Source organism: Anopheles stephensi, chromosome 2, assembly GCF_013141755.1.
Source record: "Anopheles stephensi strain Indian chromosome 2, UCI_ANSTEP_V1.0, whole genome shotgun sequence".
Classification (NCBI taxonomy): Eukaryota; Metazoa; Arthropoda; class Insecta; order Diptera; family Culicidae; genus Anopheles; species Anopheles stephensi.
Genome location: NC_050202.1, coordinates 63,876,548 through 63,893,668, shown reverse-complemented (window position 1 = coordinate 63,893,668; position 17,121 = coordinate 63,876,548). Strand labels below are relative to the sequence as shown.

The 17,121-nt window shown below is 46.8% G+C and overlaps 1 protein-coding gene across 2 annotated transcripts in view; it reads left to right on the top strand.

Annotated features, from left to right (window-relative positions):
- LOC118506760 (extracellular sulfatase SULF-1 homolog) overlaps positions 1-14,800 on the top strand; it is a 44,221-nt gene extending 29,421 nt beyond the window's left edge. Inside the window, exons 2-10 of one of the 2 annotated variants that reach the window (XM_036044354.1) lie at positions 3,732-5,775; positions 9,092-9,418; positions 9,495-9,928; positions 10,004-10,114; positions 10,192-12,019; positions 12,091-12,404; positions 12,491-12,784; positions 12,845-12,956; positions 13,036-14,800. In XM_036044354.1, coding sequence (XP_035900247.1) covers positions 4,721-5,775; positions 9,092-9,418; positions 9,495-9,928; positions 10,004-10,114; positions 10,192-12,019; positions 12,091-12,404; positions 12,491-12,784; positions 12,845-12,956; positions 13,036-13,219 — 4,659 coding nt within the window. In that variant the 5' untranslated portion in view covers positions 3,732-4,720 and the 3' untranslated portion in view covers positions 13,220-14,800. The remainder of the gene's footprint in view (positions 1-3,731; positions 5,776-9,091; positions 9,419-9,494; positions 9,929-10,003; positions 10,115-10,191; positions 12,020-12,090; positions 12,405-12,490; positions 12,785-12,844; positions 12,957-13,035) is intronic. The other variant, XM_036044353.1, reaches the window with a different exon arrangement.
- Positions 14,801-17,121: the final 2,321 nt, after the last annotated feature.

Genomic DNA, 17,121 nt, shown 5'->3' with positions numbered 1-17,121 from the left:
CTCTCTCTCTCTCTCTCTCTCTCTCTCTCTCTCTCTTTGATTCCCACCTAATAGACAGCGCATTCGACGGGAAGTTTCGCTACACACAAAGCTTGTCACGTGATCTGTGGATTTGATGTGCAAAAGCGCAATGTAAATGAAAAATACATTAAACTGCATTCAGCTGCAATGGACGAGCGGTAAAATGCTGGTGCAAACTGCCGTCTTTTTGTAACTTCCTTTTGGGCAGGGTTAGTGGAAGAGCGAGGCATTGCCGTGTCATAAAACAGGAAACGTAATGTTGTGGAGCAAAACTACGAACCAGCCAAACCTTCGTTAAAAAACACTCCGTCCGTCCACTTGAAACGGAGCAGGGAAGCAATGGTCTGCTCCTTTTGTGGGCGAGAAACTTAATGTTTTATGAGAGCTTTTTTTTCGGTCCGTTGGCGAGGGGGTGGTTTTCGCTTGGAAAGCTTCAAAAATTTCGTTAATTCATGTGAAACACTTCAAGCTAGTGCACTTGGACTTGGAGCAGCTCGTTACACTCGACGCAATTTGGCAATCTTGAAGTTTAGTTCCGTTTTATGGCATTGGCTGAGTAAATTGAGCGCAGGAGTATGAGCAAACTGCAGAATCTTGGTGGAACGTTTACAATTGTTCAATTGCGGGACTACAGTGTTTCTGCCACCAACAGAATGCAATGCGAAATTTTGGAAATAATAAACACATCCATCTCAAGCTCGTACTGCTCGCCCTAACGGCTTTTACAATTAGCCCTGTGCTCACCACAATATCCATTCTGTGCAGGAGCACTACAATTTTGCTCACTTTTTTGTGTGTGCCAAACTCCTCCTGAAAACCGAACAAAAAACCACTTCCGAATGAGTCCGTCCAAAACCGTCCTTAGGTGAAACTAGCTAGCGGCAAAGGTCGACGACGCATGGTCACGTCACTCGCATCTCGAGAACTTGAAAACTAACTGCAAAGGAGAAAGAACCACCGTGGGCGTTGGAAAATGTGAGCAAAAACAAAGATGAACACTGTGCACCACGGTCGGCTTCAATTCTTCAGCTAAAGGAAAGGCACTGGCAAGTGCTAAAAATAGGGACTCACTAATTACTCGCCACTCGTACCATCGTGCCAACATCCTTAGAGCAGCAGTCAACTGCAGGGCCCATCACACTGGTGTTCCTTATCCTTTTGGGTTCCCATTTTTCATGGCGTCTTCAAGCATCATGCCGGAAAACTGTCGGTGCAACTGACACCGAGGGAAATATTCGGACTCCCTTCCCTGTTGCAACGCATGGCACGGGCTGGCCCAACCTGTTGTTGGTTGAGCTGTGGGGATACCCCGGGGGCGGATCCCTTAATGGACTTCCGTACGCTCGATTTAACACTTTTTAGATCAGTACAGCCCGGCAAAAAGTACCGAGCACGGTAAAGTGCCCAAATTCGTTTGGATATTCCGGAAAGTGTCCGGGCCGGGCATTAGCCCAGTGGTCCAGTACGAGCACGATAAACATGAAAGCAAAAAGGAATTCCGGAACGAAATCTCCATCCGGTGGTGGTGGTGATATTCCCCCTGTTTGGGGTTTGGGGAGTCGATTTTCGGAGTCGATTAATTGAAACGGATCCGTTTCCCAGTTTTGCTATGCGACTGGCGTTCTGTCTACTGATCCCGGTACGGTATCATCCTCCAGTGCCCTCGAACAATATGGCGGGTTTTGAGTTCCGGCTTTTTAGGGGGATTACCTGCAAGGTGCAAAGGTGAGCATGTTACAGGCATCGAGCAAGGCAAAGTATCACTTTCAGCATATATGGTGTAGCTGGATGGTTCACCCGAGCCTGTCGGTAAAAGCTGGGTGGCAATTTCATTAGCCAACAACGCTCTCTGCCAGCAGGGATGCTGAGTTCCGTGTCGTGTCGTTGTTGCGCCTGGGGAAGAAGCAAATACACTGTCTGGGAGAGAAATTGGAAATTAATTTAGTTTGTTTTTATGGCAGCATGGAATAGGGGGAAAAAAGGGGAAGAAAATTGAATAAAATTGCAAAGGGATCATGAAGCAGCTGGGAATGTTATTTTGGGTACTAAAAACAAGGGATAGAAGCAACAATAAGCTGTTAAATGAAGTAGAATATTAAATTGACTATTTGGCTATATTTTTGTATCAAAAGTAGTTTATCCGCTTTAAATAAAGCACATTCATTAAGATTAAAACCACCAAATTGACCATCGAGCGCAGAAATGAAGAGCTTAGCTAGCATAAATGACCCATTAGTGGTAAAACGGTGGGCCACCAGCACGTTTCCGTTCTTCTTCTCATCCGTTCTTCGTGTGGTTGATGTGGTTGTGGAGCTAAGAAAATGATGATACTGAATATACTGCCGCCCGGGGTTTTTTTCTTTATTGTGGCTCGACCAATAGCTAAGACGACTCGAGCACCGAATTTAATCCACCTGTAAAGCTTTCTTCCGCCTTTTAGGCTTTTACAAGATTTTTTTTCTCCCTCTGAGGTTTTCGGTTTCGTTTTACATTTTTACTACTCCAAACATTCCATTTGCTGTTAATGGTTTCATTACGTCAATCTCGTTTAATCTGTGCCAATTTCTGTGTTCTTTTTGCTTTTCTCACCCTATTCCTGTTTCCTTTTCCACGCACAAGTGCTGGGTTCCGTTCAACTTTTGCGTTCTGAGCCGGGCAGGTCGAACTGAACTGGTCGAACATCGACATAAATTCACCTGTTATTAATTTGAGGCTTAACGTGTCCGCGAACCTCAGTTCGACTTCGAGCAGTGTAATGAGCCGATCGAATTCTGTTTCTGTGGACCTCAGTTCGACCTGAAGCCCTCCTTTGCTGTAGGTAGCAAATGCTCTCAGTTGCGGATTTCTTTTTCGGTAATTTAATCGCCGCGCTATTACGGTTGTAATGCGAATTTTTATTACCCTCTCTTACTGTGTGTGTATGTGTGCCCTTTGCCATTTATATTCTTTACCACCGTCGTCGTCGTCGTCGTCGTCGTTTCGGAATGTAAGACCCCACCACGTGCTGCGGGCTGGCGCCACCGATTCCGGTCAGCCGGAATGTCTCTCGCACAAACGCAAACACCTCGAGGGGTAATTAGCGAATGGGCGTTGTGTTTGAGGCACGATTCCTTTCATCCAATCCATCCGGTACGGGAAATGGTTTCTCAAAAAATGGGGCTCTAGACGGCATCTTTAGTTGGTTGGTTCGTTTTGTGTGGTTCGAAACAAAAAGCTACGATCGCATACATATTTATAATAAGAATGCATTAAGAACCACGCAGAGCACCGTTGCGTTAGAAGGTCTTTTTTTTCTAGCTGGATTATTAACAGTACGTTATGTGGCAATAAAAAAATCTCACGCTGTGCTTCGTTCGCTTCCATGATCCCCAAATTGCGCCTGAAAGGTATGCAAATGATGGAGGCTCCTTTTTTGTGGTTGTTGTTGTATGGTTCATATAATTGCACTTTGCCTTTGCCGGTTCGCGCTTTGTTTGTGCAAGGCGAGACAGTAAAGTAGAAGCTACGGTAGAAATAAATCATCACAGGTCGACTCGTTCCTAGTCCTCGTTCCCCGTTCGTCCTTCATTCGGCCCTTTTGCTGAAGTTATCGTGCCCAGAGAGAGAGAGAGAGAGACCGCGAGACTCGTGGTGAATTTGCAACATGTGCAAAATTAGCGAAACATTAATCATATTGTGCCTTTTCTTCTCCGCTTTGTTTTCCTCCCTAGGGTAGATCGTCACCCGTGCCGTGCCGTCTGGGTGTGTTCCGGATGAGGAGTGCACGAAACGAAGGAACCGGCCCCACGGATCCATCGGTGCCGGCGTCGTAGGTCACACTCATTAGAGATCGATCCGGGTCTGCGGTGGCTAGTCGCCGGGAATAGTGTCGGGTTTAGCGAGCAGAAAGCAGTGCAAAACGGTGCTGCTGTGCGCGGAAGGAAATCTTGTGGTGCTTTATCGCCATCAACACGATCATTGACCCCGGAAAATTGAGCGACACCATCGAGGAAGCATCGCCAGTCGACGCGTGATTTTGGGTGTGCGTGTGCGTGTGTTTTTGTGCTTGTTGTGGCTGTTAACGATCTTCATTCTGTGGTGCCGCCTGTAGATCGTGATGAAAGGCAGACGATACACACTGGCAAAAGGGCAGCAGTGAACCATGACGTTCCCATGGTGCAAGATCTTCCACGCCGCCCGCTGCGTACTGTGCCATAAATCAGTTCTACAATCCGTTGGTTTATGAAACGTAATTAGCTGTAAAATGTGCAAAACGACGTGATCGTGTGCAGCATAAAATACCCTCAAACCGTCCCCCTCAACCCGGGGTCTGGTGAGTGCAGTAAATGATCGGTGAAAGTGTGATACTGTCTACCAGCCAACAGTTGGTCCGTCTCTTGGGTGTAGATTTTTAAAACAAAAAGTGAACCATCTAGTGAGAAAAGGAAGAAAAAAACCCTGCATAAAACAGGCCATGTTAGTGCTTCAAAGAGAGATAATTTTGCAGCGAAACACATCCCAAATGATTGGGATAATACGCCCGACGCTTTTAGTGCACGACGTGTCGTAAGGTTTATAGGGTGAATCGTGAATACTCCAAAGTATTGAACTGTGATAATTTCGTGTGGTGCTGCATTGGACGACGTCGTGTACCAATCAGTTTACTGTGCATCATTCAAGTACTTCCCTGCGAAAGTTTCAATCAACCGTTTTTGTAACGATGATGTTACGCTGTAAATCATTAGGCTTAAACATGACTGCTGGCACAAGGCTAGGACATCTCAGCATGGCGCTTGGGATTGGCTTCTTGTTGCTTGTGTTGATAGCAGCCGTCGCGGTGGAAGCAGCTGCTGGGCACGAAGAGAGCGAAGCGACAGATGCTGCCGGCAGTGTGGCACACCGTGACGTTCAGGCCGATTGGCCAAACTATCAGTATCCGGAGCAGACGCATCAGCAACGCCGCAACAGCCATCGAGCCGGGCATCACAATGGCCGACGGCGCCACCATCAGTATCGGGTGACGAAGAACCGACGCGTCCGTGCACCGCAGGATGGACGCGGACGGGTGAAGAAAAGTGGCACGGGTAGCGTTGCGGGTAATCTGCTGGCACAGGATACCGTTGGACAGCTACCGCTGGCCGATCTAAGACAAACGCGTGAACGCAAGCCCAACATCATCCTGATCCTCACCGACGATCAGGACGTGGAGCTTGGTTCGCTAAACTTTATGCCCCGTACGTTGCGTTTGCTGCGAGATGGTGGTGCCGAGTTCCGGCACGCTTACACCACCACCCCGATGTGCTGTCCGGCCCGTTCGTCCATCCTGACCGGGATGTACGTGCACAATCATATGGTGTTTACGAACAATGACAACTGTTCCAGCACCACCTGGCAGACTACGCACGAGACGCGCTCGTTTGCGACGTACCTGTCGAACGCGGGCTACCGGACCGGATACTTTGGAAAGTATCTGAACAAGTACAACGGATCGTACATACCGCCCGGGTGGCGTGAATGGGGTGGACTGATTATGAACTCAAAGTACTACAACTATAGTATCAACATGAATGGGCAGAAGATTAAGCACGGGTTCGACTATGCGAAGGATTACTATCCGGATTTGATAGCGAACGATTCGATCGCATTTCTGCGGCAGTCGAAGCATCAGAACCACCGGAAACCGGTGCTGCTGGCGATGAGCTTCCCGGCACCGCACGGCCCGGAAGACTCGGCACCGCAGTACAGTCATCTGTTTTTCAACGTAACAACGCATCAGTAAGTATCGCTTTTCTAAACTATTTATCTACTATAAGATTTGGCTATTGGATTATAAATATTTTACTCACTTTCTCGATCTTTCGGTTGGCTTTTGCTTTGGCTCAAGTCAATAATGTCTAAATCAATAACTCGTTTTATCTTGGTGTTGACATTCCACGGCGTTTGCCTATTGTTCGTCATTTTTTTCTGTTTGCTGCCCATTCAAAAATGTTAACACATTTGAGTATAACTTCTTTCGGTCTCATGAGGTGTAAAATTTGTTTATCACTTTGATATCGAATAATTAACACGTTTTCCACCGATCGAATGCTACCTCTTACTCAATTTATGTTGAAAGCATGACGTACATACTTCATCTTCCAGGTTCAAAATAGGAAATTTCCAAAAAAAAAGGGTCTACAGAGTAATTTACACACCGGTGTTAAATAATTGAGCTATTATGGTAGACGAATATGGAGACTACCCACCTCTTTCTACTTGCGACCAATATGCCGTCAATCGCTCGACTTACTTAAAACAAAGTGCAGTAGTTTAAAGATACTCTCGTGCGCCAAGGAAAAAAAATCTATGGGTGAATAATTTTATCTAAACTCGTACGTAACCTTTTGTCTCAGCGTGACACACAGCCTTCGCAAAGATTGTAATCCGTTTGTTCCCACACTCAACACGCTTGTTTTGCATCGGTAACGACGATAAGGAAATAGTTGCTGTTAATCGAATCAGACATGTCGAATAGCCGTACATGGCGAATGCTTTGTCAATAATCTACGCTTTTGCATTAATTATTTGGTCCCGCTTTTGCTCAAACTCAAACGTCGCGGTGGACACCACGGACCGGCAAACGAAACGTGCCGGCACAGGAAAGTGCGCCTTAAATCACACATGCCACCAGCGCACATCGTCCGGATGCGTACCGACAAAGTATTTCGTCGGCTATTTTTATTAATGTTCGATGTCATCGATGATATTAATATTTTGACACAGAGTCGAGACCGAGAAGCCGTGGTGCGTGGTGGTGTCTTCGACGGTTCACTTAAGCCGCCTCGAACAACACTTCTGCCGGCGCAGAAGAGCCGGTTTCAGCGGTCGGGGCCAAGCGAAGGCTCGTGTTGCGCCCTCCTGAACCTCTGGCTATAAATCACCCCTTACTAGGTTAACCGGCACCACCGGCATTACTCGCATCGCAGCACCGTCTCCGCACAAGTTATTCAGCATCGAGAATGGCAAATTAATTAATCGATCTCACGCCATCATCCATTAACTCCCGGCGGTGCTCGATTCTGCTGGGCTTTATCTACACACAACCCACCCCCCTTGGCACCCAAGACGGTCCCGCCGACGGGACCGCTCGTTAATAATGTAGGTAGTTTTATTTGTTTGCACCGACCCATTGCGAGAGGGTAATATTTGCACCACCGTTCAAATGCTCACACACGGCAGTCATTCCACCGTTAATATGCCACCTTTTTCCCCGGGACCGGGATTATAATCGTGTGGTGCATTATTAACACATACGAAATTGAAACTTAACTATGCATATATGATTTGCATATCGAGCGCGAGCGACTTCTGACCGACTGACTAACTGTGGTTGGGGCCGCCACGGTGATGAGTGATTTATGAACCGTCGGATGGAGTCGGTATGAGGCTGAACTATTATCCAATCGTAAGAAACTGCAAATCGGAAACGCAGTGCATGCGGAAAGGCTTTCGCGAGGACACATACGGTTGGAGATATTTAAATATAATGGAAATCGCATATAGTTTGAAGTTCTTTTAATACTAGCTCATTCAACGAAAACCTTGAACACAAACCACGAGCGTGTATGCAAACTCAATATTGCTATTCTATAAAAAGAATTCCTGTACTAAAAGGCATACATTTTAAATTGTGTAAATTTAAAAATTGTGTGCAAAATTGCTTAAAAATTATTATGCGAATTGAATACGAACTTAGAAGATAAATTAACATTTACTGTAATGTCTATCCTTGAGAGATTCTCCTTCTGATCAGAATTCACCCAAAAACCACAAGTGATTTTACTTTATCCAGCAATATGCAATGAAAACTTTGTATAAGTTATAAGTATTTAATTGACACGATTGAAACGGTAACGCACTGTAGATTGGGCCTCGAATATCTGAGCGAAATGTGATGAGCTTGATATATCATTCATAAGCTACGAATGTGAAGGATACATGCCAACCAATCAGCTAATGTCTGCTGTTGCAACAACTCCATATGCAGATTTGCCCGTGTGAACATCGGCAAAACGTTCAAAAGCCTCCCGATCTTGTTGATCTCCCTGTGACCCACTGCTTGACAGCTACAAGATTTCGCGAACCATTTGGCTGGGAATGGTTAAGCCTAACACAGCTGTATTCACCACTCGCTCAAGGACTCGTTTGATCGCATTCCATTCGCTTGTGAGCTAGGAGGCATTTAAGCAATCTCAAGAGAAATGGGCATCGATCTTTGAGAGCACGGAATTTGTTATGCGTGCTGTGCCATTCCAAACGCAACACATTATGAGCTTTTGGTTGAGAAAGGCTCCATTTTCACACACACAGTGCAAGTGATGCTATAAATATTCATAAAAAACCCGAGGATGTTACGAAATGGAAATGATGACATCCATATGCAGGCCGCGCAGGGACAATTATTCTTCACTTCCGTTTCGAAATTACGCGCTCCTGGCGTGTCCAATCAAGCGTACCGCCGCAACCACAAACCTGCCGGAGCGTGGGGAATTTAATTGAAATTAATCACACTTTGTCCGGTCCGTCTGCTTTTCATCGTACTGGGACCGTTCGGTTTGGGTTGGTATCATCATCCTAAACCGCTATCCGGCAGGGAAATGGGAACAACAAATTGTGACAGAAAAAGATGCATTTGCATTGAACATGCGGCTGGCCAAAGTTTGGTCTAGCCATTCGGAGGCATTCAAAAGGCCCATCAGCAAAAGTCATTGAATTAGGTTACGCCTCAGCTGGTCCAAGATAATTGTCGATCGTCGGCGTGGGTCGATACATGCTCGATGCAACGGAACGGATGCCATCATAAATCAGAAAGTTTTTGAAGCATGTAAATGAATACTATTTATCGATTTCCCCGGATGGGGAAGCGTGTGCAAACGATAGTCATCGGGGGGGTATGTGTTCGATGTGTGTAATGGTGCATTCTGGGAGCTTGTTTTATGGGTCGCTTTTGTCTAGAACTAGGGTAAATAGACATGATTTATGAAGGGGAAGCATTCGGGCCCATCGCTTGCTTCACTGATTATTCATTGCATTTTATTGTCGTCTCTCGCAGCACGCCAGCGTACGATCATGCCCCGAACCCGGACAAGCAGTGGATCCTTCGGGTAACACAACAAATGGAACCCATCCATCGGAAGTTCACCGATCTACTGATGACCAAACGGCTGCAAACGCTTCAAAGTGTCGACGTTGCGGTGGAGCGTGTCTATCAAGAGCTGAAAGCACTCGGCGAGCTGGACAACACCTACATCATCTACACGTCCGACCACGGCTACCATCTCGGCCAGTTCGGACTGATCAAGGGCAAAAGCTTTCCGTTCGAGTTTGACGTGCGTGTTCCGTTTCTTATGCGCGGCCCGGGCATCGAGCCGGCGACAGTGTAAGTAGCAGCGAACGGCTGTGACGGCGCAGAGTCGTTGTCCTCGCATTGACATGTATCGCTTTCCCCTTTCCAGTGTCGATGAGATCGTACTGAACGTCGATCTGGCTCCAACGTTCCTCGATATTGGAGGTGTTGCACCGCCACCTCACATGGATGGGCGCAGTATCTTACCGCTGGTGTTGAATCGACACCGTTCCGTGCTGGACAAGTGGCCAGACACGTTTTTGATCGAGAGTTCTGGTCGGCGGGAAACTCCGGAACAGATCCAGGAACAGAAGCAACGCGCAGCGGCCGCACGGTACAGTGCACGCTTTAATCTGGTGAACGGTAACGGATCGCACCCGAAGCTCGTGCCGGAGGTGTTGGTCGAGAGTCGGCAGGCGTTCGGAGAAGGGACGAGTAGCATCGCCAGTGTGACGACTGGAGGCAGTGAGCGTAAAGAGCTGGACTTTAGCTCCCATGAGCACGACGATGATGAGGACGAACACGATGTGGACGCAGATGATGGTGAGTGTGGATCGATTGTTTGTGGAACAAGAAGTTTAACCATTCGCTGTGTCTTCCTACCATGTGCCGCTGCAGAGGATGATCATGTTGGTGCGGTTGAAAGTGAAACCGAACCCATTGAGCTGAAGCACAACGAACATCCGGAAGATTATGTGATCGATCACCAGGAGGCTCATACATTCGATCGTAAGGCGGCGAATCGATTTCTTTACAGCGACATACGGCAAGTCATTAATGGTGTCCGTTTTTATTTAATCCCGCAGAAGCACCACCGCAGCATGACAATCATCATTTGGATAACCATTTGACGCCCTACCGCACGAAGATGGATCGGCTCAACACGGAATGCTCCAATCCGGCGCTGCAGCAAAATTGCGTCCCCGGGCAGAAGTGGCAGTGCACGAGTGAAGATGGCCGCTGGCGGAAACACAAATGTAAATTCCACGGCCAGCTGCAGCAACATTTGGCCGAAATACACAAGAAAACCAACGGCTATACGAACGGACGCAACTGTGCCTGCTTCACGCAGGATAACTTTTTCTACACCAAAATCAAAACCAAACGTGATCACACGAAATGGCAACCGATGGGAACGGCTCAGCCGATGGCAACGCACCAGCACAGGCGCAGACGTACCCGCCAGAAACGATCGCTGGATCCGGAAGAGGGCGATGAAGTGTTGCTGCTGGAGGCGGAAGGACCAATGATGGAATCGTTAATTCAGATAGCTGCACGTATCGATACGCTGGAGCGATCACTGGACGAAGGTGAGCTTGGGGACGAGGAGAACCAGCGACAGGGAGCAGGGAGAAGCAAACGCGACACATCTTCAGTACCGCCACCTCATCTGGCTGAAGTAGTTCTTGAGCTGCAGCAAATGTTAGCCGAAATTGGACACGAGTACGAACAGATGTCGAAGATCGAGCATAACGATCAACACAATGACACCACGGCTGAGGACGTGGAACCGTACGGTGGAGTAGCAAAACGATGTTCCGTGATTGCGGCCGATAAAATCAACTGTTCCAGTGTGACTAGCGAGGATGAGCTCAGCTGGAGGCGAAGTCGCATGAAGGTTGATCGGCTGATCCGCATTCTGAAGGAGAAGATTAATGTGCTGAAGGACGTGAAGCGATCGCTTCGCGAGCATAAACCACCTGGCTACCGGGGAGAAGATTCGGAGGACGCTGACGAGAATGACGATGACGAGTCAATCGATAGCAGCGTGGTGGTGGATGATTATTCAACAGTTAGTACAGCGTTTGGTAGCAGCACCACCACCAGCTCCACTTCCACCACGCCGGTTGTTACCGAGTCTTCGGAAGCGGCCGCTACTCCGGTAAGCAGTAATGCATTGCCGAGGCGAGTACCTAATGGTGGAATAGTGCGTCGTCCAGCTGGAAAATATCACAATGGGTATGGGCATCGTCGGAAGGTATCGAGACCTACTCCCGTACCGGAACAGGAAGCGGAAGGACCGTTAATTGATATGAGCCTCTTCCCGACCGACGTACAACCATCACCGGCTGGTGCTCCGGCATTCAATCGCAGTGCCAGTGGCAGACATCGGGGCTCGGGTGGCCAACATCGTGGTCACCGTGGACGTCATCGGGGAGAGGCTGGTGGGGCCGGTACACCGTACAGTGTACCCACGTCTGCAGTGAACTCTGCAGAATCTAGCACACCGAGCAGTGATAAACGGCCGGAAACTACGACCGAAGCTAATGAAGTGTCGGGTAGCGTCCGCGAAGATGGTTGGTCGACGACAGAATCGAGTCGTGAAATGGCAGGTTCGAGCACTATCGAAAGCGTCCAAAATCGATCCTCTTCCAGTGATGAACAGATCTCGCCCAATTCAATCGATGCGACGGTGGTGCTGGCAAGCACGACGACAGAACAGACGAATACGGTAGACTTCCGGAGTACCATCGATCGGCAAAAGATGCATGGAAAGGTTCACGGTAATGTGGTAAATAATACGCAGGATTCAGAGCACAGCGAGAATTCGGTGCAGGAGAATGCGATACCGACGCCAACGGTCGGTGCTACCCTCCCACCGACTGAGTGCTATTGTGCGGCAGAATCGGAAAGGTAAGATTGATGGCGTTTTACATGAAAATTGGCAATTTTTTCATGTTACCGAACTTCCTCCTCACCTACAGTCCGATCCCCGATGAGAAGGAACTGGCCCGCGAAGCTCGCCGTCGGCTGAAGGAGGAACGCCAGCGGAAAAAGGAGCGCAAACGCATCAAGAAAGCCAAAATGGAGAAGGAATGTCTGTCGGAGCGGATGAACTGTTTCAGCCACGACAGCAACCACTGGCGTACGGAACCAATGTGGGACGATAAACCGTTCTGTTTCTGCATGAACGCGAACAACAATACGTACAGCTGCCTGCGAACGATCAACCAGACGCACAACTTCCTGTACTGCGAGTTCACCACCGGGCTCGTGACGTACTACAATCTAAGGATAGGTGATCATATCGTTTGAATGCTTAGTTTCGCAGCAAACGAGCGGTACGATTAATGGATTTTGAATCTTTTTTACGCCTTTTTCCAGATCCTTTCGAAACGCAAAACCGAGAATCATCGCTCACGGTGGAAGAGAAGGCAGTTCTGCATGAAACCCTGGAGGAGATGAAGCGTTGCCGAGGCAAAAGCTGCACATTACCAAGACATCAGCCAAATGTGCTGCCGGAGAGCAACATGCTACCTTCCGGTGTTGGGGTGGCTGGTGGTGGTGTTGGAATGATGGGTGGCCGCTCAATAGGCGGAATGCCTTACGGAGCTGGGACAGGTGGCAATGGTAATAGGCGAAAGTATCACACCCATCGTGACCATGCAGCTCACGGAGGTTAGTGTCTGGTAGATTAGATGTAAGAAAATTGTATTAATTCAAATACACATTTTATAGCTGGTGCATCGGGTGGTGTTGGACCTGCTAGTCATTATCCTGCCGAGTACGAGGGTGGAGTACATCTGGCTGGAGCTGCCGCACCGGGAGCAAACTCGAAGAAGAAGAACAAGTAATTATTTCCCGCCCCGAAGATGGGTCACGCATGATCAACATACTGAAGTGGAGCGTTTCTGTTACTTCTTCCTTAGAAATTGGAAAAGAAAACATCACCAGCAGCAGCAGCACAACCGGAGACAGTTTACCGACCCAATAGGATCGCAGTCGGCGGACAGTGATATCGTACCGGAACTGCTTCTACCCAGCGGCGCCAGTGCAACCAAACGTAACCGTACCAGCCGCAAACCCGTCTGGCGAACGATCTACACGGAGTAAAAATGTTGGTCCTGTCCGCTGCTGCGGCATGCTTCGTTCAACACGTGTGCAATGTTTAACCGATATTAGTGCGCAGAAGACGTGCCAGGTGTGTGCCAGAATCCCATACTCGTGTTTCCTCCATGCAGCAAGGTTACTGTTGCAGATATGGTCGTGATATAGCCAGCGAACGCCACTCCTTCACGGGTCCAGGGCATGGCGGTTTGTTTTCTTTGCTAGTATTTTAATGTACCTTTGGGTATGTGTTTTCCTTTGCTAATCTTCTAATCTGTGTTTATAGTTTTCTTTCTGTTTAGTGCGTAAGCGTAGTGCGTACTTTAGACGATTTAGTGTGATCCTCGTATTAGCCATTGCAAGCAGCAAGCAGTTTGTTTGATAGGACCACCCAGTACTTCTGTCTGACCCTCGGTCCACACTGCCATTCCAGTACAATCTGCAACAAAGCAAAGTGCCCTACCCTGAAACTATAACAATATACATGAAGCAAATCGTGGTAGAACCGGAAGGATGCAAAACGTGTACCATAACCAGCAAACGTTCCTCGAGGCTCGAAGTTGTCTTCAAGGAGGCTTTTTCGTAATAGTTTGTTTATTGCCAAAAACAAGAAGGGAAGGAAAATATCCGCTGCTAACATGTTAACACTTGTGAGCCATAATCGCTCGGCAGACAGGGTAGAACGGCTAATAGTTTATATATGTTTTAAAGCTGATTGAAGTGGCTCGATGAAATCATACGCTTTAGCCCAGTCTTTGTCGTCGTCTCTTTGAGTAGCGAGTGTAATTAGTTAGGTGTTAATAATTTATCATATTTTGCGTATGAGTTAAGTTGATTAAATTTTGCTAATCAAGCGTACACGCGGCAGGGTAGTGAACACATTGGAAAAAGGGCACGTGAAACAAAGCTATGTACACCGAACCGAATCGCTTATCCGCTTCTAGTGCATTTGAATGCTAATGAACTGAACGCACACAGACATGGTGAGGTGTTAAGGTATATGAGAGGAAAAAGGATTAAGCTGCTTCATATAAAAGCCCGGAAAAGTAGTTCCATTCTTTTGAGGTTTTTAGCTATACTTAAATAGGTTCTTTTATCCTTGAAAGCCATAATGCGTCACACACAAACTCCTTCATAGCGCCACAACATAGCGTGTGCATTTTACATTGCTTTCGTAGAAGCTTCTCAGTGAAGTGGTACTGTTACAAGAAAAAAACAAGAACCATTGTAAATTTTCTCAAAAATCGGTTAGCAATCGATTTATCACTCTTTTGAAAAATTCTATAACTCTACCCTGTATGTTTTTGATAGCAGAAATCACAGAAAAAAATGAAAGAATAATACCAATTGTACAGCATTTAGGAAGAACCGATCCACAACGAGCATCATGCTTCTTAGCTGGCACACAGTTTCACGTAGCGAAAGCAGGGCGCGAACATAAATTGTGCAGTGGCAAAGTGAGCGACAAACAACCAATAATCTCAACCGATAAATTGCATGATATGATAGTAGTGATCTGTATACAGACTTATTGAACAAAGAAACCCAACTCAACCAGTATGAGCGTTGAGATAATCGAACACGTAATCTTATTTTTCATTACTTGTGGCGTACTCGTAGGATGGTGTGGTTGGTACATTCGAATAAGAGGTAAGGGCTTCCTGTATGACAATGACCAGCTCGGAGGGGGAAGTTTCGGTGATCATCTTCTTCAATACAATCTAGATTCTGGCATACGCTGATGACATAGACATAATTGGTTCGGGATTGTACTATGTAGTAGCGACGACCCTGCTAACAAACACCGTTTCATACAGGGGTGATGTACAGTCGTGTTCTATAGAAAGATGCTCAGGGAGGTTTTTTGGCCAGGTGTATGCGTGGAAGGACAATGGAAGAACTAACCAGAACCAACTTCGGACTGTACGGTGATCTTGCGTTACTATTGGGCAGCGACGAGGAGACTCGTCAAGGCTCCGGTGAGCTGGTCATGTCATGAGAACGGCACCAGACTACCCGTCTCTTTAACAATCTTTTAAACCGTCCACATAAATAGATGTGTGGTGGCCCTAAAACTGTCTAGATTTCAAAGTGGATTCAAAGCTTACGTCTAATACGCAATTGAAAAGGGTTATTCCTTGTGAAACTTGTATCCAATGGTCAGTGCAACCGTCCATCCATTCATGAATTTCCTGGGTCTCTCTCTCTCTCTTCTTGACCTAACGACCTCTTAAGCCTTAAACCTGCAATTTCTGGCTTACTAGACTTAATGATACCATGTAGTTGGATAGTTATTCCTCATTAAGGTCCGGATGGGATTTGAACCCCGGTTATACCGTATGACGACTGGCGTCGTTGTCACCTCTCCACCGGGCCGCTCCTAAGAAAATGCTCGGTAAAATGGATATTTTTGTACAAAACTTATCATTCATGTCTGAGACGATACCGTGCATGTGAAAACTACTCTTTGTCTTCTTTTCTATTTTAAAATATATAGCGTCATATGGAACGGTCCGGTGGCCGAGGCGACAGCGGCGCCGGTCTTCACACGGGGCAGGACCGGGATTCAAATCTCATCCAGACCGCCTCTCCGTACGTAAGGCTGACTACTTTACTACGGGTAAAATTAAGTTACAGAAAGCCAGAAATGACAGGCCGAGACCTCTCGAGTTTGTAGTGCCAAGGAAGAAGAAGCTTCATCGGTTATAGCATACGAACTGTAAACGTCTTGGCCATATGTTCTGTGAAAATGGCTAAAATTGAGCAGTTCAGGGCGCATATGAAAATTATTTTTCCGACAGAAGCCTCATCATGGATCGTAGAGACGTTCAAATATCTTCAGCAGTGAGGAATACCCAAGATGGAGTGGCAACTGATCGTCAAAACACAGACAACTATCAACTGATCTTTAAAGCAGAGTGGTGGCAATATTTTGCAGCAGAATAAATTTGAAATTTAATGCGTTAAGTTATCTGCTTCAAATTTAGCTTTTTCCGTCTTCCATTTTTTTTACTTAATCCCATACTGGTGCTGCGCTAAACAGATACTTTACCACTTTGGTTTCCACTCTTTTGCTTTTTGATTTGATTTTCTATTTTTAAAAAGACCAACTGGTTTTAATACTTATTCTTTTTTATAAATTTTCTGTATTCGAGATCGTTTTTTGTGTCGAAGTGTTGCGTGTGCATCCGTTGCGGCGATGCTGGTGACAGCCTCCATTCTTGCTAAGTATCGCATGCTTATGTTAATTTGCTCTCCAGGGGAAACTTTTAACTCGAGGAAGGATTAGAGATTTGATTTGAATAATTCATTCATTCAAGGATAACTTAAACTAAGACCTGTTCTTTCTGCTTAATCCCAGCTCCACAAGAACAAGATTCAAATGTTTGCAATCTGATCCATCAGTGTTCCAAATTCCAAACATTCACCACTAATCAATCAAATCCAAAACTGCACCAATCGAACGAATGCGCCCGTGAATTTGTTCCGTTCGCTTCCGCCACAATAAACTACGCACATCAAGCGAAAGAGATTGTTGTTTAGTGGTTAAGGAAGGTGAATATGGCTTTTTTTTGTGTGTGGTCTGCCACACCGCAAACCATACTTAATGCTCGTCCGATGTTCTCACTTGTTGGGCTTCCAAGCGCCCGGTTGGTTGAGGAACTCTACTTTGTTCGACGCACAGTTTGCTAATTTTGTTTATACCAGCGTTGCGTTCGCGGAACCCTCAGCCCTCAGCTGCTGTATTTCCCTTTCCGATAAACTGTTTTTAATTTGTTTTGATCTTTTTTTTTCCTCTTCTTCCTCCACAACAATTTGACGTCATTAACGGGTTGGGATGGGAAGCATCCCTGCCGTCTCGCTTGCCATTCTAGACGTTCTAGACGTTCTAGAACCAGAAAATGCCA